The sequence below is a fragment of the Melospiza melodia genome, chromosome 25 (assembly GCF_035770615.1).
Source record: "Melospiza melodia melodia isolate bMelMel2 chromosome 25, bMelMel2.pri, whole genome shotgun sequence".
Classification (NCBI taxonomy): domain Eukaryota; kingdom Metazoa; phylum Chordata; class Aves; order Passeriformes; family Passerellidae; genus Melospiza; species Melospiza melodia.
Window position 1 is genome coordinate 11,831,381 of NC_086218.1, and position 22,683 is coordinate 11,854,063.

Consider the following 22,683-nt stretch of genomic DNA (forward strand, 5'->3'; position numbering starts at 1 on the left):
ATTGTGTTTGGGGTGACGTCATTGTGTTTGGGGTGACGGCATTGTGTTTGGGGTGGCGCCATTATGTGAGTGAAGTCATGGGGGATTTTTGGGGTTGTTTTGGAGGAATTTTTGGATTTTTGGTTTGGGTGAAATAACCAGGATTTTGGGAAAAAAAAATGGGGTATTTAGGGGGAAAAATGGGGATTATAGAGTCAAAAATGGGTATTTTTAGGGGACTTTCTGGGGGGTTTGGGGTTTTTTTGGGGAGGTTCCCAGTGTGTGGGGTGACGTCGTGGTGTGGGTGTGACAGCTGTGATGTCATGTGACGGAGTGTGGGCACTCTATGACATCACGGGATGACAGGGCAGGGTTGTGGCTCTGTGACCTCATAGGGTAGGCGCATCGATGCATAAGTCAGCAGTGTGACATCACAGCATGGAGATGTGTGTGTATGCTCTGTGACGTCACAGGATGAGAACGCGTGTGCTCCCATGACGTCACTGATTCGGAATGCATAAGGGAGACATCATTTCACGTTGTGCTCAATGAGCTCAGTGTGACGTCACTCCGCCCCACCCTCCGCCCGTCACGTGACGCCGCTGGGCCGAATACGAGCGGGGGAAGGCGGAGCCGCTGTCGGGGCCGCGCATGCGCCGTGCTGGCCCGCCCGCGTGGCCCCCTCTGCCCCCATCGCCCACGGCCGCGTGGGGCGCGCCGGGAGGGGCGGGGCTGAGCGCGGAAAGGGCGTGGTCTGGCACAGAATGGGGCGTGGCCACGCGCGATTGGTGACGCTCGGCATGGACGGGGCGGAGTGGAATGTGAAGAGGCGTGGCTTAGCCGCGAGGGGGTGGAGTCGTGCATACGATAGGCGGGGCTGAACCGCAGGTGGGCGTGTCTGTGCCCACATAAGCAGTGTCAATACGCGGAGTGGGCGTGGTTTGTCCCGAAAGGGGCGTGACCGTGTGGGCGGGGGCGTGGCCGGGCGTGGCGGGCGGGGGCGGGCTGAGGGTGGGGGGGCGCAGCGCGCGCTCCAAGATGGCGGCGGCGGCGGCGGGGCCCGAGTCCGGCGGCAGCAGCGGCAGCAGCGGCGGCCTCGGCGGTACCGGCCGGGAACGGGCCCGGGGGGCGCGGCTGGGGCGGCCGGGGGCGAGGGAAGGGCCGGGGTGGGGCTGAGGGCGTGAGGGGCTGAGGGGGGAATGGGGGCGTGAGCGGAATGGGGCGGTCTGGGGGGGATTTGGGGGGTTATGAGGGGGATTGTAGGGGTTATGAGGGGGATTTGGGGGTTATGAGGGGGATCTTGGGGGTTATGAGGGGGATTCGGGGTTTGTGAGGAGGATTATAGGGGTTATGATGGGTCTGGGGGCGTGAGGGGCTGAGGGGGCAGCGTGAGGGTGAGGAGGCTCTGGGGCGTGAGGGGAATGGGGCGATCTTGGGGAGATTTAGGGGCTTATTTGGGGGTTATTAGGGGGATTTAGGGGGTTATGAGAGAGATTATGGGGGTTAGGAGGGGGATCTGGGGGGTTATGAGGGGAATTTTGGGGCTGTGAGGGGGATTTGGGGGATTATGAGGGGGTATTGGGGGTTTTGAGGGGTCTGGGGGCATGAGGGGGCTCTGAGGGGTTTTTTGGGGGGATCTTTGGGTGTTTTGGATGAGTTTAGGACTGGGAGACTCAGAGGGTTTGGGGGGTTTTTTTGGGGTATAGAAGTTTAGGGATGATGGGGATTTTGGGGGTCTTCAGGGATTTTTGGGGGTGTAAAACTCTGGGGCTGAGTGGGGGTTTTTGGGGTCTTTATGGGGTTATTTTGGAGAGGCGTGGGACTCTTTTGGGGATTTCTGGGGGAGTTTTGGGGCATTTGGAGCTTCCCGGGGGTGTCTGAGGTGCCATGGGGGGAGCCCAGCCCCAACTTTTCCCTGGAAAAACCGAATTCCGAGTTTTCCTTTTTCTACAAAACACCTGGGAACGCTCGGTGGGGGGGACCCGAGAGGCCCCAAAACTCCCAAAAATAAAAAAATAAAAAAGGTGGGGAACGGGGCGGGGAGGGAGCAGCGTGTCGGTGCCAGGGAAATCCGATTCCCGTTCCCGTGCGGTGACTCACGGGGGTGGGATCGGCTCGCGGGGATCCCAAAATCACAGAAAAACCAAAAAAAAACCCGACAAAATGAGCCCGGGATCGGCTCGCGGGGATCCCAAAATCACAGAAAAATCCCAAAAAAACCACAGAAAAATCCCAGAAAAATCACAAAATAATCACAAAGTGAGCCCGGGGATCGGGCAGCAAAGCCTCCCAAAATCTAAGAAAAATCCCAGAGCAGCAAAGCCCCGGGATTTGTTTGGACCAGCGGGGACGGGAGCCGGGGAAAGGGCTGGAAAATCGGGAATTGCCGCCTCGGAGGCTTTTTTGGGGATAAAACCGCCGATTTCGGGGCTTTTAACGCCGGGGCTTTTCATTTTCCCGTTTTTTCCTGAGGCTGGCAGGATTGCTGGGAAAACCCAGCCCTTTATCCCACTTTTTTCAGCTCCAAATTGACTTTCCCACCTTAAATTTTGGGTTCATATCCATAAAAATTCCAGCTGAGAAGGAGCTCCTGGCTCCTCAGTTTTCCCTGGAAGAGTTTAAGGCCTGATCCCTGATTTTCTGACTCTTTATCCGTGGGGCTTTTTGGGAATTTGGCTCCAGAAACCCCAGGAGAGCAGCGTGTGTGGGTGGGATAATTCAGGTTTTGTGTTTTGTTGGACTTTTCCCTGTTTTTGAGGGAGTTTTCCTGTTTTTCTGGGGGTTTTCTGGGGTTTTCCAGTGCTTTTGTGGGATTGATTCTTTCTGAGTGTGGATTTTCCTTTCTTTTGGCAGGATCCAACACCTTCAAAAAGTCCCTGACTCCTGAGGTGAGTTCCAGGCTGGAAAAATCACAAATTTCAGATTTTCCTGCCAGAGTTTCTCAGGTGGTTTTGGGTGGGAAAAACGCTGTAAAAAATGAATTTTCCAATTTTTTCTCTCTCCTCCCGTTTTTTCCCAAGATGCCAGGAGGATCCCAGACCATCCGGAAAGGCCACAGAGGAGTGGATTCCACGGGGGAAACCACCTACAAAAAGGTAAATTTTCACTTTTTTTCCCTTTTCCCGAGGAGTTTTGCCCAGGATCGCTGTGGGAATGGGAGGAGGTTCCACGGAAACGAAGGAAAAAGGGAATTTTTGGGTTTATTTTCCCCCCATTTTAATTGTCGTGCAATCCCTGTTCCTGCTGAATTCCTATTCCCGTTGAATTTCTCTCATTCCCGTTGAATTCTTGCAATTCCTGTTTCTGTTGAATTCCATCCGTTCCCATTGAATCTCTCCCATTCCTAATGAATTTCTGTTCCCACTGAGCTCCCATTGCCTTTCCCACCAAATCCCTCCCATTCCCTCTGTGCTCCTGCCATTCCCAGCCCCATTCTCACTGTAATTCCCATCTCCGTTGCCATTCCCACTGTAATTCCCAGCTCCATTCCCATTTCCATTCCCACTGTAATTCCCATATTCCCCTATGCCTGCTGTAATCCCCGCTGTTTTCCCATTCCTTGCCCCATTCCCTCTTTCCTGTTTCCCTGTTCTCGGCTGTAATTCCTGTTCCCATTCCCAGCTGTAATTCCCATTTTTGTTGTCACTGTAATTCCCATTCCCATCTGTAATTCCCACTGTATGCGCCCCATTCCCTGTGTAATTCCCATTCTCACTGTAACCCCCATTTCTCCTGTTCCCCATTCCCATTCCTGCTGTAATTCCCATTCCCACCCGTTCCCAGGTGCAATCCCCTTTTCCCGCTGTAATTCCCATTCGCGCTGTAACTCCCGTTCTCGTTCCTGCTGTAATTCCTGTTGCCGTTACCTCTGTAATTCCCATTCCTGTTCCCGTTCCCATCCTCTCTGTAACCCCCATTTCCGTCATTCCCCCCGTTCCCGTTCCCATTCCCGCTGTAACCCCCGTTCCCAGCTGTAATTCCCATTCCCGTTCCCATCCCCACTGTAACCCCGTTTTCCCCCTTTCCCCCCGTTTCCCCAGACGACGTCGTCGGCGCTGAAGGGCGCCATCCAGCTGGGCATCACGCACACCGTGGGCAGCCTGAGCACCAAGCCCGAGCGCGACGTGCTCATGCAGGACTTCTACGTCGTGGAGAGCATCTTCTTCCCCAGGTCAGCACCCAGAGGGGTTCGGGGACCCCCTGTTCCCCGTGGGACCCCCAGCCCCATTCCGGAACGTTCCGTGTCCCCCCCGCAGCGAGGGCAGCAACCTGACGCCCGCCCACCACTACAACGATTTCCGCTTCAAGACCTACGCGCCCGTGGCCTTCCGCTACTTCCGGGAGCTCTTCGGCATCCGCCCCGACGACTACCTGGTCAGCTGCCAGCGGGATCCCTCTCCCTTTTCCTTCCCCTTTTCCTTCCCTGGAATTCCTTTCCCTTTCCCTGGGTTTCCCTGGTCCCTTTTCGCATTCCCTTTTCTCTTTTTCTTTCCCTGGACTTCCCTGGAATTCCTTTTTCCGTTTTCCTTTTTCACTTTTCCTTTTTTCCTTTTTCCCTTTTGTCTTCCTTTTCCCTTTTCCTTCTCTCCTCTTCCTCTTCCTCTTCCTCTTCCTCTTCCTCTTCCTCTTCCTCTTCCTCTTCCTCTTCCTCTTCCTCTTCCTGTTCTCTCTCCCCCTTTTCTTTCTCCTCTTTCTCTCGCTTTTTTCCCATTTTTCTTCCTTCCTCTCCCACATTTTGGGACACCTTTTCCCTTTCTCCTTTCCACATTTCCCCTCGTGCTGCCACCCAGCCGCTCCTGGCTGCCCTTCCCCTCTCCAAACCATTTCCCCTGCTTGTTTTGAGCGGGAAAACTCCAATCCCCTGCTGTTCCCAGAAAAGCCCCAATCCCAAATCCCCAACCCCATTCCCCTGCTGTCCCCAGTAAATTCCTAATCCCCAATGCCAATCCCACTGTGTCCCCACAGTACTCCCTGTGCAGCGAGCCCCTGATCGAGCTCTCCAACTCGGGCGCCAGCGGCTCGCTGTTCTACGTCAGCAGCGACGACGAGTTCATCATCAAAACCGTGCAGCACAAGGAGGCCGAGTTCCTGCAGAAGCTCCTGCCCGGATACTACATGGTGAGAGGGCTGGGAATTCCGGGAGTTCCCTGGGAATTCCAGCCCTGGGAAATCCCAGCAGGATCACTGGAGGCAGCGGGGCTGGGCTCGCATCCCCTGGGCTTGAGCCCCTTCCAAACCCTGAATGCCCAAAATCCATGGAAAACCCCAACAATTCCTGCAAAGCCCTCCAAACCTGAGGGATTTGGATGCTCTTCTCACGTTTTACCTGCGATTTTGACACATCCCCAACCCCAAAACCCCCGTAACAGCCCCCAAAACCACTCCATAGCCCCCCCATAACCCCCCAAAACCCCAAACCCCCGTGCCTCTGCAGCTCACTCTCCATTTCCCTCCTGTGCAGAACCTGAACCCGCGCACGCTGCTGCCTGAGTTCTACTGGCTGTACTGCCAAAAAAACCCCCAAAACCCACCAAAAAACCCCCAAAACCCCCATAACACCCCCCAAAAAAATACCCAAAACCACTCTAAAACCCCCCAAACCCCCCAAAACCACTCCAAAACCCCCCAAACCCCCGTGCCTCTGCAGCACCCTCCCCACGTCTCTCCTGTGCAGAACCTGAACTTGAACCCGCGCACGCTGCTGCCCGAGTTCTACCGGCTGTACTGCCAAAAGAACCCCCATAACCCACCAAAACCCCCCAAAAAACCCCCAAAACCCCCATAACACCCCCCAAAAAACCCCCCAAAACCACTCTAAAACCCTCCAAACCCCCATGCCTCTGCAGCTCACTCTCCATTTCCCTCCTGTGCAGAGCCTGAACCAGAACCCGTGCACGTCTCTGCCCAAGCCCTACGGGCTGTACTGCCAAAAACCACCCATAACACCCCCCAAAACCCCAGACTCTGTGCCCCTGCAGCTCACCGCCCGTTCCTCTCGCCGTTCCCCTGCAGAACCTGAACCAGAACCCGCGCACGCTGCTGCCCAAGTTCTACGGGCTGTACTGCGTGCAGGCGGGCGGCAAGAACATCCGCATCGTGGTGATGAACAACCTGCTGCCGCGCTCGGTGCGCATGCACCTCAAGTACGACCTCAAGGGCTCCACCTACAAGCGCCGCGCCTCGCCCAAGGAGCGCGACAAGGCCTTCCCCACCTTCAAGGACCTGGACTTCATGCAGGACCTGCCTGACGGGCTCTTCCTGGACGCCGACATGTACAACGCGCTCTGCAAGACGCTGCAGAGGGACTGCCTGGTCAGGCACGGGGGGGATCCGGGTGGGATGGGGTTTTTTTGTGGGGGTGTTCTGCATTTTTTCCTGTTTTTTTTTTTTTTTTTTTTGGAAATCAGAGGCGTTCTGCATTTTTTCCTGTTTTTTTTCTTTTTGGGGACTAGGGTTGTCCTGTATTTTTTCCTGGTTTTTTTTTGGGAAATCGGGGGTGTTCTGAATTTTTTCCTGTTTTCCTTTTTTAAATTGGGGGTGCTCTGTCTTTTTTCCTGTGTTTTTTTTTTTTTTTTAATCAGAGGTGGTCTGCCTTTTATCCTGATTTTTTTTAATCCAGGGTATTCTGCCTTTTTTCCTAGTTTTTTTTGGGAAATCAGGGATGTTCTGCTTTTTTTCCCGTTTTTTGGGGAAATTGGGGGTGTTCTGTGCTTTTTCCTGATTTTTAAGGGAAAATTCAGGGTGTTCTGTGCTATTTTGTGGTTTTTGGGGGAAACTGGGGGTGTTCTGTGCTTTTTCCTGTTTTTTGGGGAAAATTGGGGGCGTTCCACCCTTTCGCACGTTTCTGGGTTTTTTTCATGGAAAACTTGTGCTTGTCCCACCCTTTTCCCTGTTTCTGTGGGTGTCTAATGGAACATTTTTCCGGAAGATCCCGACCCGCGATCCAACACCATTCCCAGTTGGGAACCCCCGTTCCGTCCCCAAGTTCCCAAATTCTCGTTTCCAGGTGCTGCAGAGTTTCAAGATCATGGATTACAGCCTGCTGGTGGCCATCCACAGCCTGGACCAGGCGCAGCGCGAGCGCGCGGCCGCCGGAGCCCCCCGGGACGGCGACGGCGACCGGGACCCCCGCGGGCGGCCGGCGGCGCAGAGAGCGCTCTACTCGACGGCCATGGAGTCCATCCAGGGCGAGGCGCGGCGGGGCGGCACCATCGAGACCGATGATCAGTGAGATTGATTGGTTATTGATTGGTTATTGATGGGTTATTGATTGGGGTTAACGGGGACCGGGACCCCCGCGGCGCAGAGAGCGCTGTACTCCACGGCCATGGAGTCCATCCAGGGCGAGGCGCGGCGGGGAGGCACCATCGAGACCGACGATCAGTGAGATTGATTGGTTATTGATTGATTGGGAGTCACTGGGATCCATTCCCCATTCCCCAATCCATTCCCCATTCCCCGACCCCATTCCTGACCCCATTCCCCATTCCTGACCTCATTCCTCATTCCCCTTTCCCCATTCCCTGATTTCCCCTTTCCCCATTCCCCTTTCCCCATTCCTCATTCCCATTCCCCTTTTCCCAGGATGGGCGGAATTCCCGCCCGGAATTCCCGGGGGGAGCGGCTGCTGCTCTACATCGGCATCATCGACGTCCTGCAGTCCTACAGGTCAGTCAGTCATTGTTAATTAATTACCCGTTAATTAACCCGCGTTTCCTGACCCTTGGGATCCCCCCGAGACCGGGAGTTTCCACCGTGGGCTTCAAACCCCGGGAATTCCTGGGAATTTTGGGAATTCCGTGGGAATTTCTGCTCCATTCCCTCCCTGCAGGTTCGTGAAGAAGCTCGAGCACTCCTGGAAGGCCCTGGTGCACGATGGGGTGAGTGGGAAATGGGAGTTTCTGTGGAAAAATGGGAATTTTTATGGAAAAACGGGAATTTTTATGGAAAAACTGGAATTTTTATGGAAAAAGGGGAATTTTTATGGAAAAAAATAGGGATTTTTTAATGGAAAAACAACTTTTTGAAAGGAAAACGTCCTTTTTAAGGAAAAATGACCCTTTCTTATGGAAAACCCCCAATCTTGAAGGAAAACTCCCAATTTCAGTGGAAAACCCCCAGCTTTTATGGGAACTCCCAAAAATTTGAGATTTTCCACCCCCTTGAATTCCTGAAATTTCCCCCCCTGAATTCCTGAGATTTCCACCTGAATCCGTGGGATTTATTCCCAAAATCCTGGAATTTCCCACCTGAATCCCTGGGATTTATTCCCAAAACCCTGGGATTTCCACCCGAATCCCTGGGATTTTTTCCCAAATCCCTGTAACTCCCCCCCGAGCCCCCCGGGGCTCCCCCTCCGGCCCGGAATTCCGGGGCTCCGGGGCTCATTCCCGTTTCTCCCGGGCTCCAGGACACGGTGTCCGTGCACCGGCCCAGCTTCTACGCCGAGCGCTTCCAACGCTTCATGTGCCACACGGTGTTCCACAGGATCCCACGTGAGTGCCAACAAAATCCCTGCTTTTCCCTCTGCAATTCCCACATCTCCGCCCCATGCCCTGTTTTTCCCCTTTTCCCCCTTTTTTCCCCCTTTTTTCCAGCCTTTTCCAGCTTTTTCCTGTTTTTTCCGCTTTTCTCCTTCTCTGTCCCCTAAAAAAGCTGGAAAAATCATTTTTTAGTGTTTTTTCCCCCTTTTCTGGGTTTTCCTGCTTTTTTCCTATTTTTCCACCTTGTTTTTCCTTTCCTTGACATAAAAATTCTCTGGAAAATTTGGAAAAGTGGTTTTTTGGGGGTTTTTTTAGGGATTTTTTTCCCCCCTTTTCCAACCTTTTCCTTCTTCTTTTCTTTCCCTACAATCCTGCCTGGAATCCGTTTTATTTGGAAATTGCTTTTCTCAATGATTTTCCCTTTTCCTCCTCCTCCCCTCCTCCCTCCCCCAGACCCCGGAATCCCGGGATATTCCCGGTTTCTCACGGAATCCTCTCCCCCGTTTCCCAGTGAAGCCGTCCCCGTCCAAGAAGAGCCGCGGCGGCGCCGCCGTGCCCAGGAGGAGCTGCCAGGGGGGGACCCCGGCCCCGAACCCGGCCCCGAACCCGAACCCGGCCGGGGGCGACGCCAGGGCCCCCCCGGGCCCCGACGGGGACCCCGAGCAAGGTGGGAGCTCAAAAATCCCCGTTTGTATCCCCAAAAATCTCCATTTGTGTCCCAAAAATCCACGTTTGAATCCTGAAAATCCCTGTTTGTATCCCAAAACTCCCTGTTTGTATCCGAAAAAACCCCCGTTTTCATCCCACAGAATCCCCATTTCTATCCCAAAAATCCCTACCCCATTCCCAGGTTCCTGACCCCATTCCCAATCACATTGGGGGTTCCCAATCCCATTCCCAGTTTCCCAATCCCATTCCTGACCCCATTCCTGTTCCTTTTGCAGGCTCCTGATCCCATTCCCAGCTCCCCATTCCCGGTTTGCTGTCGCCAGTCCCATTCCTGACCCGTTCCCATTCCCGTTGCAGTTTCCCAGTCCCATTTCTGTTCTCGTTCCCATTGCAGGCTCCCAATCCCATTCCCAGTTTCCCAATCCCATTCCTGACCGCGTTCCAGTTCCAGTTTCCTGCCCCCATTCCCAGTTTCCTGTCCCCATTCCCAGTTTCCTATTCCCAGTTTCCCATTCCCAGTTTCTGTCCCCATTCCCAGTTTCCTGTCCCCATTCCCAGTTCCCCATTCCCAGTTTCCATTCCCAGTTCCCCATTCCCAGTTCCCATTCCCAGTTCCCCATTCCCAGTTCCCCATTCCCAGTTCCCCATTCCCAGTTCCCCATTCCCAGTTTCCCATTCCCAGTCTCCTTTCCCAGTTTCCCATTCCCAGTTTCCCATTCCCAGTTCCCATTCCCAGTTCCCCATTCCCAGTTTCCCAGTTTCCCATTCCCAGTTTCCATTCCCAGTTTCCCATTCCCAGTTTCCTGCCCCCATTCCCAGTTTCCGTTCCCGTTGCAGGCTCCCGCCCGGACCTGCTCCCACGCTCGGTGCCGGATGCCGCCGGGGCCGCGCTGGCTCCGTCCCTGTCCCAGTTCCCATTCTCAGTTCCCCATTCCCAGTTTCTGTCCCCATTCCCAGTTTCCATTCCCAGTTTCCCAGTTCCCCATTCCCAGTTTCTGTCCCCATTCCCAGTTTCCCATTCCCAGTCCCATTCCCAGTTCCCATTCCCGTTGCAGGCTCCCGCCCGGACCTGCTCCCGCGCTCGGTGCCGGGGCTGGGCAGGGCCGCGCTGGCTCCGTCCCTGTCCCAGTTCCCCATTCCCAGTTCCCCATTCCCAGTTTCCATTCCCAGTTTCCCATTCCCAGTTTCCGTTCCCGTTGCAGGCTCCCGCCCGGACCTGCTCCCGCGCTCGGTGCCGGACGCCGCCGGGGCCGCGCTGGCTCCGTCCCTGTCCCTGTCCCTGTCCCCGTCGCCGTCCCTGTCCAGCCCCTCCCTGGGCAGCGCCGGAGCCACCTCCCCCCCCAGCAGGTGGGAAAAAGGGATTTGGGATTGGAAAAAGGGGTTTGGGATTGGAAACAGGGGGTTTGGGATTGGGGAATGGGGTTTGGGATCATTGCCAAGGGGTTTGGGATTGGGGAATGGGGTTTGGGATCATTGCCAAGGGGTTTGGGATTGGGGAATGGGGTTTGGGATTGGAAACAGGGGGTTTGGGATTGGGAATGGGGTGTTGGGGTTGGGAAGAGAGGGGTTTAGGATTGGAAAAGGGGGTTTGGGATCAGGAAAAGGGGGTTTGGGATTGGGGAAAGGGGGTTTGGGATCATTCTCGAGAGATTTGGGATCATTCCTGAGGGGTTTGGGATCGGGAACAGGGGTTTGGGATTGTTTCTGAGGGGTCTGGGATTGGAAAAAGGCGATTGGGATTGGGGAATGGAGTTTGGGATCAGGAAAAGGGGTTTGGGATCAAGGAAAAGGGATTTGGGATCATTCCTGAGTGATGTGGGATCATTCCTGAGGGGTTTGGGATTGGGAAGGGGGGTTTGGAATTGGGGAAAGGGGTTTGGGATCATTCCTGGGGGGTTTGGGATTGGGAAGGGGGGTTTGGGACCATTCCCGGGTTTTTGGGGCCGTTTCCCTGGAATGCTCCATGGAAAATGGGGAATTCTGGAATTCTCACGGCTGATCCCGCATCCCCGCAGGTCCGTGGGGGTTGAGGTGCACCCGGGCCCCGCTGCAGCTCCCGCAGCCTCCCTGCCCAGGTGAGCACAGACGGGATTTTTGGGGATTTTTTGGGATTTTATGGGATTTTCCCCGGGAATTCCCGGGGTCTGGAGCTCGCTGCTTTCCCAAATTCGGGATTTTGGGGTTTGGAGCTCGCTGCTTTCCCAAACTTCCAGGGTTTTTGGGAAATTCCCAAATCCGGGGTGTTCCCGCTTCTCCTGCTCCCAGGGCTGGAATTCCTGTGGGATTCCCGGGGAATGTTAATGTTCTCTCCATCCACAAATTCCATGGAATTCCTGGGTGGAATTTTCACATTCTCCACGGAGAAACCTGGATTTTTCCGATGCCTTTCCGGTGGTTTTCCCAGGATTTCCTGGGAATTCCATGGGAGCAGCAGCAGGGGGTGGGGATTGAGGGCTGGGATTCCTTGGATTTCCCCCAAAAATTCCCCAAAATTCCCATTTTTCCCCTTTTTCCAGCGGATCCCCCGGGCCCTCCCTGCCCCTGGAGCTGGAGGAGCTGCCGGAGACCGAGATCAGCTTTGTGAGTGATTTCCATGGGAAAAAAAAACCGGGAATTCCCTGGGATTGGGGCGGGGTTGGATCCTGGAATATCCCGGGAATGCAGCGGGAGCGGCTCTGCCCTCGTTCCCGGGGCTCTGGGCAGCCCAGAATCCCTGGAATTGCCCCAAAAAGGAGGAAAATCCCCCATTCCAGAGGGTCTGGAATATCCCAGATCCCACCCAGAGCATTCCCAGATTTTCCCTCCTTTCCCAGGGTTGGGAATTTTCGGGACAAACCCCAAACACTCCCTGGGGAATATTCCCAGTTTTCCCAGTTTTTCTTCATTCCCTGTTTGTTTTCTCTTCCCAGTGAACGGGCGCCGGTGGAACCCCAGCCAAGCCTCGGAATTCCGGAATTCCTGCTTTTCCCAGCGCTCCTGGAAAATCGGGAATGCCCCGGAAAAATTCGGGAACGCCCCGGAAAAAATTCGGGAACGCCCCGGAAAAAATTCGGGAATGCCCCGAAAAAAATCGGGAATGTCCCGGAAAAAATTGGGAATGTCGGGATCCCCCCGGAACTCCCGGGAACGCCGGGGATGGAAACCCCGGGAGCAGGGAGCTGCAATTGCCAGGAATTCCTGGATTTTGGGATGGGAAAAAGGGGGAGAGAATTCCTGGAAAATTCCCGGCTGGAATCAGAGCCGCGCCGATTTTTTTGGGGGGGTTTTTTTGGGATTTTTAATCCTGATTTTTTTTTTTTTTTTTGGAATTTCCATGGGATCCCATCCCGGTTTTCAGTCCCGGGGGAGTTCTTGGGATTGTTAATTAGGAATTATTAATTATTAATTTTTATTCAGGAATTGGGGTTTGCTCTGGGTTTTCCATGGGAAATCCCCTGGAAAAGAGGGAAAAAGGAGGAGGAATAATGGAAAAGCTCCAGGCTCCCCTTTTCCCAGCAGGAATTTTGGGAAGCTTTTCCCACAGTCTGGGAAGAGTTTTTGGGATTTTTTGGGGGATTTTTGGGATTTTTGGGGGGATTTTTTTTGGGAAATTTCGGGATTTTTTGGGACTTTGTGAATCCGAGCCTACCCCGGGATTTCCCCCCAGATTTTTTAAGGATTTCCCTCCAAAATCCCGGCTCAAATCCCACTTTTCCAGTCCCCAAATCCCATTTTTTAACACCTCTGACAATCCCACAAAATTCCCAGAGCAGATTTTGGGATGGGGGATAAAACAAAAACCCCAAACAAATCCAGAGTGAGGAATTTCCCACCTGGATCCCAAAATCCCAAAAATCCCCAAAATTCCCAAATTCCCAGAGCAGCCCTGGGGCTGGTGCTGATTTTTGCTCCATCCCTGATTTTTTTTTTATGGAAAAATCTCCTTTTATCCCAAAGTCCCGCTTGGAAAAATCCCGTTTTTTATACAAACCCTGGAATTTCGAGCTTTTTGTGCCGAAAAACCCCCGGATCGTGGAGCAGGGAGGGAATTTCTCCCTGGCTCTCCCTTTTCCCACGTTTTTTAAGGAAAAGCTGAATTTTCCTGCCCCCGAATCCCGGATTTCCCTTGGAACGGCCTTAGCCCAGCACAGGGAACTCGGGGACAATTCCGTGGATTTCCCCTTTTTCCTTGGAATGTTTGTCTATATTAGACAAAATCCCTCCCGGCCCCCTTTTATTCCCATTTTTTATTGCATCAGGAGGGGAAATTTCCCCAATTTCTTTTCCTAATTTTCCCCAGTTTTTCCCCCAATTTTTTCCTAATTTTCCCCAATTTTTCCCCCAATTTTTCCCAATTTTCCCTTTTTTTTCCCCATTTTTACCCTATTTTTCCCATTTTTTTACCCAATTTCCCCCCCTCCCCCTTCCCACAACAGAATATTTATGAATATTTAAATATTTTTGGGATGATTCCCCTTTTTCCTGGGAATTCTCCCCATCCAGAGGCTGGGGTTGGAATTTTTGGGGGATTTTTTTTTTTTTTTGTTGGGGTTTTATTTTTTGGGGGAATTTTCCTGTTCCCAAAGGGGGAAATTTGGGAATCGCGGGGGGAATTTTCCAGGAGGAAAAGAGGATTTGGCTCTTCCCGGGAGCGGGAACGGAATCCTCCTGGAATTTGGGGCGGAATTCCTGGAATTCTCCTGAATTGGAATGGAAACGGCCCTGGATCGAGAGGGGAACCCGCGGGATTTTCATGGAATTTTCATGGACTTGGAACGGACTTTTCCTGGATCGGGGAACGGATTTCATGGAATTCTCCTGGATTTGGGACAGAATCCGTGGAATTTTCCTGGATTTGGTAATGGAATTTTCCTGGATTGTGGAATGGATTTCATGGAATTTTCCTGGATTTGGGACAGATTTGATGGAAATTCTCCTGGATTTGGGAAATGGAATTTTCCTGGATTTGGGAAATGGAATTTTCCTGGACTGTGGAATGGATTTCGTGGAGTTTTCCTGGATTTGGGGCGGAATCCGTGGAAATTCTCCTGGATTTGGGACAGACTTTTCCTGGGTTTGGGAAATGGAATTTTCCTGGATTTGGGATGGAATCTGTGGAAATTCTCCTGGATTCGGGACAGGAATTTTCCTGGATTTGGGACAGAATCCATGGAAATTCTGGATTTGGGAATGGAATTCTCCTGGATTTGGGACGGACTTTTCCTGGGTTTGGGAAATGGAATTTTCCTGGATTTGGGATGGAATCCATGGAAATTCTCCTGGATTTGGGACGGAATCCGTGGGATTCCCCTGGAATTTTCTGGGGCTTTTTCCCCCCGGAATTCCCCCGGATTCGGGAATTTGGATTTCGTGGAATTTCCCCGGAATTTCCCCCGGGTTCGGGGATGGAATTTTCCTGGATTTGGGAATGGAGTTGGTGGAACTGCCGTGTCCAGCCTGGAGTTGTTTGTCACCCTCGGGTCTGTCCCCACACGGGGCCAGCTCTGCCCTGGAGACATCGGGGGGACACTGGGGACATTGGGGGACATTGAGGGAACACCAGAGGGGACATTTGGGGACATCTGGGGGGGCCTGGGAGACCCCTGGGGACACTGAGGGGACATTTAGGGGCACTCCTGGGGTGGCCTTGGCTGGGGGGACATTGGGGACACCCCTGGGCTCAAGGGGACATCTTGGGGGGGACACAGGACACGGGGACAGCCCTGGGGTGGCACAGGGGGACAGGAGACATCCCGAAGCTGTTCTCGGAGCCCCTCGCAGATCTCGCGGGGTGTGGCGGTGGGAGGGGACCTTTGGGGACAGTCCGGGACCTTTGGGGACAGTCCGGGACCTTTGGGGACAGAGATGTCCCCTGGCAATCATGGCGCCCCGCCCAGAACTACAACTCCCAGCATGCCCCGCGATGCGACACGCCTAGACGGGGCACGCTGATTTGCGGCGGGGTCTGGACCAATCAGCGCGCGCGTTGTTGGGCTCTTGTGGGGAGCGGGCCGGCGCTGAGGGGAGGAAGGAGCCAAGATGGTTCTGGAGAGCACCATGGTGTGGTGAGAGCCCCGAGAGCGCCGGGACACCCCCGGGAACCCCCAGGGAACCCTCGGGCAAACCCGCGGGAACCCCTGGGCAACCTCCGGGCAGCCCCCGGCCCGCCCGGGCGCTTTCCCTGAGTCATGGCGGGGGCGCCGAGCGGGCCGGGCCTGAGGGGAGACGGGGCTGAGGGGACAGGAGAGGACAGGGGGGACATGAGGGGACAGACAGGGACAGAGAGGGACAGGAGAGACAGACAAGGGCAGGAGGAACAGGGGGTGAAAGGGAGACGGGGCTGAGGGGACAGGGGGGACATTAGGAGACAGGACCTGAGGGGATGGGGGGGCTGAGGGGACAGACATGGACAGGGGGGACAGAAGGGGACAGGCAGGGACAGGAAGGGTCTGAGGCAGAGATTTTGTGGGATGAGCCTCACCTGTCCCCAAAAAAACCCTGGATTTTGGGGGAATAAATGTCAGCAATTCCCCAAAAGTCCCAGATTTGGGGGGAGCAACATCAGCCATTCCAAAAAAATAGTAGAAAAGGAGATTTTGGGGAATGAACCTCGGCTATCCCAAAAAAAATCAGATGTTTGTGATGAACATCCGCATTCCCATAAAAATCTCATTTTAGACTGGAACGAACCTCATTTTTCCCTGAAATAAAGTGGATTTTAGGGAGCTAAACCCCAACCACCCAACACAGGGAATTTCCCGGGATCCCCTTGTAACATTCCCTGGTATTTTTTGGGAATTGCAGCGTGGACAACAGCGAGTACATGCGGAATAAACCTTGATTTTCCCTAAAAAAAATCAGATTTTAAGCAGCTAAACCCCATTTTCCCCCCAAAACCCCAGCCGCCCCAGCAGAGGGAATTTCCCGGGATCCCCTTGTAACATTCCCTGGTGTTTTTTGGGAATTGCAGCGTGGACAACAGCGAGTACATGCGGAACGGGGACTTCCTGCCGACGCGGCTGCAGGCGCAGCAGGACGCCGTCAACATCGTGTGCCACTCCAAGACGCGCAGCAACCCCGAGAACAACGTGGGACTCATCACCCTGGCCAAGTGAGGGGCTCCAGGGGATCCGCGGGAGAGGGGCTGGGAACGGCTGGGAGGGACCAGGAATGAGCCTGGAATGGGAGGGACTGGGGTGGGAACTTCAGGAGTTCTTGGCGTGACTGATTCCCATTTGGAATGCGAGGAATCTGGGGATTTTGGGGTCATTTCAGGCGGGAGCTTCAGGAATTCTTGGAATGGCTGTTCCCACTTGGGATGGGAGGGGTACTGAGAGGGATTCGGGGATCCCTCAGCTGGAAATTCATGGAGAAGGGGCCGGGAATCGTTGGAGAACTGTTTGGAATAACTGGGAACGAGTGCTTGGGATGGGAGGGATCTGAGGATTTTGGAGGTGGGAACTTCAGGAATTCTTGGAATGGGATGGATCTGGGGATCGCTGGAAGCCGGGGGAATCTGGGAATTTGGAGAATTGCCATCCAGATTCCCAAAGAATCCCCAGGAGTTGCTCCTGTAGCTGTGAGGCGCTGCCAGCCCTGGAGCCGCGCCCGGCCTGAATCCCGGGGGAAATTCCTGAATCCCAGGGGTGAATCCAGGGGGAATTTCCTGAATCCAGGGGGAATTTCCTGCCTCCCGGGGTGTAAATTCCCTCCCGTGTCGCCCCGTTGCCGTCTCCCCGCAGTAACTGCGAGGTGCTGACCACGCTGACCCCGGACACCGGGCGCATCCTGTCCAAGCTGCACACGGTGCAGCCCAAGGGCAAGATCACCTTCGGCACCGGCATCCGCGTGGCACACGTGAGTGTCCCTGTCCCGGGAATTCCTGGGAATCCCGGACGCTCCCGGGAATTCCTGGGTGGGGGAAATTCGGGATTTCCTTGTGGTGGAAATGGTGGGGGAGGCTGTGAAGCGTAAATCCATGGGAATTCCACGGAATTCCACCAGAAATCCATGGAAATTTCACAGAAATCCACCAGAAATCCATGGGAATTCCACAGAAATCCGCCAGAAATCCACCATAAATCCATGGGAATTCCACAGAAATCCACGGGAATTCTACAGAATTCCACCAGAAATCCACGGGAATTCCACAGAATTCCACCAGAAATCCATGGGAATTTCACAGAAATCCACCAGAAATCCATGGGAATTCCACAGAAATCCACCAGAAATCCATGGGAATTCCACAAAAATCCACCAGAAATCCATGGGAAATCCACCAGAAATCCATGGGAATTTCACAGAAATCCACCAGAAATCCATGGGAATTCCACAGAAATCCATCATAAATGAATGGGAATATCACAGAAATCCATGATAAATCCATGGAAATTCCACAGAAATTCACCATAAATCCACTGAAATTTTACAGAAATTGACCATAAATCCATGGGAATTTCAGAGAAATCCGTGGGAAACCACGGATGTAAATCCATGGGAATTCCACAGAAATCCACCATGAATCCATGGAAATTTTACAGAAATCCATGGAAATCTACCATAAATCCATGGGAATTTCACCAAGTACCATGGGAATTTCACAGAAATCGGTGGAACCCCACCATAAATCCATGGGGATTTCACAGAAACCCCGCCCAAATCCCGGGATCTGGGTTGGGGGATCCCCATTTTCCCGGGAGTGGGTTGGGGGATCCCCGGTTTCCCGGGAGCAGCCCCAGACCCGCGGTTTGCCTCTGGTGCAGCTGGCACTGAAGCACCGGCAGGGCAAGAACCACAAGATGAGAATCATCGCCTTCGTGGGCAGCCCCGTGCACGACAGCGACAAGGACGTGAGTGCCGGGGGGGAACGACACCGGGATCGGGGCTGGGATCACGGGATAACAACGGGAATAATCAGGGGATCACTGCAGGATCAGGGCTGGGATCACGGGATAACAACGGGAATAATCAGGGGATCACTGCAGGATCACTGTGGGATCTCTGTGGGATAACAATGGGGTAACAACGGGATCACTGCAGGATCAGGTCTGGGGTAACAGGATAACAACAGGTTAACAGTGGGATTAGGGCTGGGATCACTGTGGGACAACAATGGGATCGGGGCTGAGATAATGGGATAACAATGGGAATAATCATGGGATCACTGCGGGATTGGGTCTGGGAACACGGGATAACAACGGGATCGGCTCCCATGAAATCCACGGCTTAGCCCAGGATTGGCCCAGGATTGGGGGAGTCACAAGTGTGGATCCCTGTGGTGGATCCCTGTGGTGGATCCCTGAGCTGATCCTCAGGGTGGATCCCTGGGCAGCCGATTCAGGCCCAAGTCTGGAATGTCAGCGGGGTCCGGGCGCTGGGCCAGGTCCCAGATCCTGCTGATCCCAGGGAATTGCTGCCTCTCCCACCCAGCTGGTGAAGCTGGCCAAGCGTCTGAAGAAGGAGAAGGTCAACGTGGACATCATCAACTTCGGGGAGGAGGTGAGAGTCCTGGGAATTGCCACATTCCAGAGAGAATTCCGGGGCCTCTTGCAGCTCCATGTTGGGGCTGGGAAATCCTGGGAATGAGGGCAGGCCTTGAGCGTTTTCCCTGGATCCCAAACCCTCCCCAGCCCCGGTTCCTGCTGGGAACCTGCTGACAGTCGCATTTGCCATTCCCAGAGCCCTCTCCTGGCACCACAACCCCAACAAACCCCAGATCCCTCCCCAGCCCCAATCCTATTCCCAATCCCCCATTCCCAGCCCTCACCACCCCACTCCCGTCGCAGGAGGCCAACACGGAGAAGCTGACGGCGTTCATCACGGCGCTCAACGGCAAGGACGGCAGCGGCTCCCACCTGGTGACGGTGCCGCCGGGGCCCAGCCTGGCCGACGCCCTCATCAGCTCCCCCATCCTGGCGGGCGAGGGCGGCGCCATGCTGGGGCTGGGCGCCTCCGACTTCGAGTTCGGCGTGGATCCCAGCGCTGACCCCGAGCTGGCTCTGGTAGGGACCCCAAAATTACTGGGAATTGGGTGTTTCCAACATCAAAATCCCATAAAACCGCAAATCCCCGCAGCACTGAGCCCCAGGGCTCCCAGCCCCCTCCTGCCCCCCGTCCCTGGCTTTTCCCAGATCCCAAATCCGGGGTTTTGGGGTTCTGCGGGCGCTGCAGGTGTCCCGTTTCTCAGAGCCCCAGCCATGTTTTGGGGTGTATTCCAAGCCCTCTTTTGGGGTGTATGCCCAGCCGTGTTTTGGGGTGTTTTGTCCCAGATCCCCAGCCCTGTTTTGGGGTGTATCCCAATCCATTTTGGGGTGTTTTGTCCCGTTTCCCTGATGCCAGTCGCTGTTTTGGGGCGTGTTTGCAGGCCCTGCGCGTGTCCATGGAGGAGCAGCGGCAGCGGCAGGAGGAGGAGGCGCGCAGGGCGGCCGCGGCCTCGGCGGCGGAGGCCGGCATCGGAGCCACCGGCGGAGATGGTGAGGGGCTGGGATTGATGGGAGTGATGGGATGGGATGGGAACGGAATTGGGAGCAGGATTGGCAGCGCGATTGGGAACAGGATGGATGGGGTTGGGAACGGCGTTGATGGGATGGGATTTGTGAGATGGGAACAGGATTGATGGGTTTGGGAACGGGGTTGGGAATGAGATGGATGAGATGGGACTTGTGGGATGGGAATGGGATTTATGGGATGGGGTTTGTGGGATAGGAATGAGGGGATGGGATGGGAGTGAGGAGGACTGAAAATCAGGATGGGCTCAGAGTGGACATTGGGGATTTTAACCCTTCCCTGGGCGGGTGGGGACGCCCATTGCTGGGACACCCCTGGGTTCCTGGGCGTTCCTGGCCGCCCCGTGCATTCCTGCACACCCCGTGCATTCGTGCCTGCGCGCAGAGTCGGACGAGGCCCTGCTCAAGATGACCATCGGGCAGCCGGACTTTGGCCGCGCGGGGCTGCCGGACCTGAGCTCCATGAGCGAGGAGGAGCAGATCGCCTACGCCATGCAGATGTCCCTGCAGGGCGCCGGTGCGTGGGGGAACCGGGGGGAAATCCCCGGGAAAAACCTGGGAAAAACCTGGGATAACCCCGGGATTGGGGCCTGGGGCTGCCCAGGATCAGCTCGGGGTTGGTTTGGCTTTGCAGAGTTTGCCCAGGCCGAGGCGGCCGAGGTGGACAGCGGGGCGGCCATGGACACCTCCGAGCCCGCCAAGGTGGGGAGCGCCCGCAATTCCCAGCGTTACCAGCTCATTCCATCAGTCCCATCCCAATCCATCCCGTCAACCCCATCCCATCAATCCCATCCCACCCACAGGACAGGGACGGGGTCACCCTCAGCGTTCTTCCGTCCCAAACCATTCCAGGACTCCCTGTCCTGCTTTCTTTGGGATTTTAGGGATGAGATCCTGGATCCTTCCCTGGATTCCCCATCCCTGGGAGTGTCCAGGGCCCCCATTCCATACTCCAGTAACAATCCCAGTCCCTCTAGACCCATCTGGATCAGGATGATCCTGAATCCCCCAGAACGATCCCAGGTCCCCCAGACTGATCCCAAATCCTCCAGGACATTCCTGAATTCCCTGGGTTTTCCTGTGGATCTGGATGATCCCAAATCCCCCAGGATGACCCAAAATCCCCCGGGATGATGCCAAATCCCCCGATCCCACCCTTTCCCCGCCATTCCCGCTGCGCTCCCCGCAGGAGGAGGACGACTACGACGTGATGCAGGACCCCGAGTTCCTGCAGAGCGTGCTGGAGAACCTGCCCGGCGTGGATCCCAACAACGAGGCCATCCGCAACGCCATGGGCTCGCTGGCCTCGCAGGCGCACCGCGAGCAGGGCCGCGAGCCGCGCGAGCCGCACCGCGGCGACAGGAAGGACGAGGAGAAGAAGTGAGAGACGCGGAACCCCGGGAATTGCGGAGATAAATATGGAATTAAAGGCATCTCTTGGGAATGGTGGGAATAAAGGAGTTCTTTGGGAGTTACGGGAATAATTGAAGGGAGTTTCTTGGGAATGGGGGGGAGTTGTTGGGTGTTGCGCGAATAATAAAGGGAGTGGAAGTGATTTATTGGGGATGGTGGCAGTGATTAAAGGGGTTGTTGGCAATGGTGGGAATAATTAAAGGAATTTTTTGGGAATCTCAGGAATAATTAAAGGAGGTTTTTTTGGGAGTTCCGGGAATAATTAAAGGAGTTTCTTGGGAATTGTGGGAATAATTAAAGGAAATTTTTGGGAATCTCAGGAATAATTAAAGGAGGTTTTTTTGGGAGTTCCAGGAATAATGAAAGGAAATTTTGGGGAATCTCAGGAATAATTAAAGGAGTTTTTTTGGGAATTCCAGGAATAGTAAAAGGAATTTTTTAGGAGTTACAGGAATAATTAAAGGACTTTCTTGGAAATTCCAGGAATAATTAAAAGGAATTTTTTGGGAGTTCCAGGAATAATTAAAGGAGTTTTTTGAGAGTTCCGTGAATAATGAAAGGAGTTTCTTGGGAATGGCGGGGAGTTTTTGGGAATTGGAATAATTAAAGGCATTTCTTGGGAATGGCAGGGAGTTCTTGGGGATTGAGGGAATAATTAAAGGGATTTCTTGGGAATGGCAGTAATAGTTAAGTTAATTTCTTGGGCATGGTGGGGATGATTGTAGGAATTTCTTGGGAATTGTGGGAATGATTAAAGGGATTTTTGGGGATGGAAATAATTTATTGGGAATGGCAGGAATGATTAAAGGAGTTTGCTGGGAATGGCAGGGGTTTTTTGGGAATTGTGGGAATGATAAAAGGAATTTCGTGGGGATTGTGGGAATAAGTAAAGGAGTTTCTTAGAAATGGTAGTAAGTTATTGGGAACAGTGGGAATAATTAAAGGGGTTTCTTGGGAATGGCGGGGAGTTCTTGGGAATGATTAAGGGGATGTCTTGGGAATTGTGGGAGTGATTATAGGAGTTTCTTGAGAATGGAAAGTTATTGGGAATTGTGGGAATAATTAAATGGATTTCTTGGGAATTTCCGGAATGAATAAAGGGATTTCTGGGGAGATTGAAAGGGATTCCCTGTGCTGGGGTTTCTGGGAGCGGAATTCCCGGGAATTCCCAGGAATTCGGGATTTGGGAATTCCCGCAGCGGCTCCCGGCATCCCCCGCGCGCTGTTTACCGTGAGACTGAGGGGCGGGGCTGCTGATTGGCAGTAGGGTAGACCAATCAGGGAGCGGAAGGAGCGGATGTTGTCATTCTGGCGGCAAATAATATAGGAAGGAAGGCGGGGTTAAATACGAGTGGCAGCTCTGCGGACCAATGAGCGACGACAATTGGATTGGCGGGATTTTGGACACTCCAGCCAATGGGAAGCGAGGAAACAGAGGCGGGCTTGAGTGACAGTGCTAGCCACCAATGGCATCGCGCAACATGCGGACATGGGTGAGACCTTCCCTCAGACGCCTCCGTGAGTGACAGCGCTGGCAGCGAATGGGAGGAAGACGTTGAGGCCATGTCGGGCCCTGCCTGGGCGGGTTCTGGTGCTGAGGGACGAATCCCGTGCCCAATGGGAGCCCCCGGCCGGGGGCCGCCGCCATGGACGGT

At 54.3% G+C, this 22,683-nt stretch overlaps 1 protein-coding gene across 1 annotated transcript; it reads left to right on the top strand.

Moving 5' to 3' along the window:
• The first annotated feature begins 1,003 nt into the window (after window positions 1-1,003).
• LOC134429338 (putative PIP5K1A and PSMD4-like protein) lies at window positions 1,004-21,170 on the top strand. The gene is made up of 25 exons (XM_063176472.1): window positions 1,004-1,081; window positions 2,833-2,867; window positions 3,000-3,074; window positions 4,020-4,150; window positions 4,236-4,353; window positions 4,945-5,097; window positions 5,992-6,291; window positions 6,986-7,206; window positions 7,564-7,647; window positions 7,811-7,859; window positions 8,390-8,474; window positions 8,974-9,129; window positions 10,334-10,478; window positions 11,147-11,206; window positions 11,648-11,711; window positions 15,138-15,175; window positions 16,081-16,221; window positions 16,853-16,967; window positions 17,873-17,959; window positions 18,540-18,608; window positions 18,896-19,111; window positions 19,474-19,582; window positions 20,001-20,132; window positions 20,250-20,317; window positions 20,805-21,170. The coding sequence occupies exons 1-25, from the start codon at window positions 1,018-1,020 to the stop codon at window positions 20,997-20,999; spliced, it is 2,910 nt and encodes a 969-aa protein (XP_063032542.1). The 5' UTR covers window positions 1,004-1,017; the 3' UTR covers window positions 21,000-21,170.
• Window positions 21,171-22,683: the final 1,513 nt, after the last annotated feature.

Excerpts from the sequence above, each read along its gene's own strand:
- LOC134429338 (XM_063176472.1), top strand. The coding sequence starts at position 1,018 with ATGGCGGCGGCGGCGGCGGGGCCCGAGTCCGGCGGCAGCAGCGGCAGC. Across the intron at positions 6,292-6,985 it reads CGCTGCAGAGGGACTGCCTG|GTGCTGCAGAGTTTCAAGAT; the intron begins GTCAGGCACGGG and ends TCTCGTTTCCAG. Across the intron at positions 18,609-18,895 it reads TCATCAACTTCGGGGAGGAG|GAGGCCAACACGGAGAAGCT; the intron begins GTGAGAGTCCTG and ends CTCCCGTCGCAG.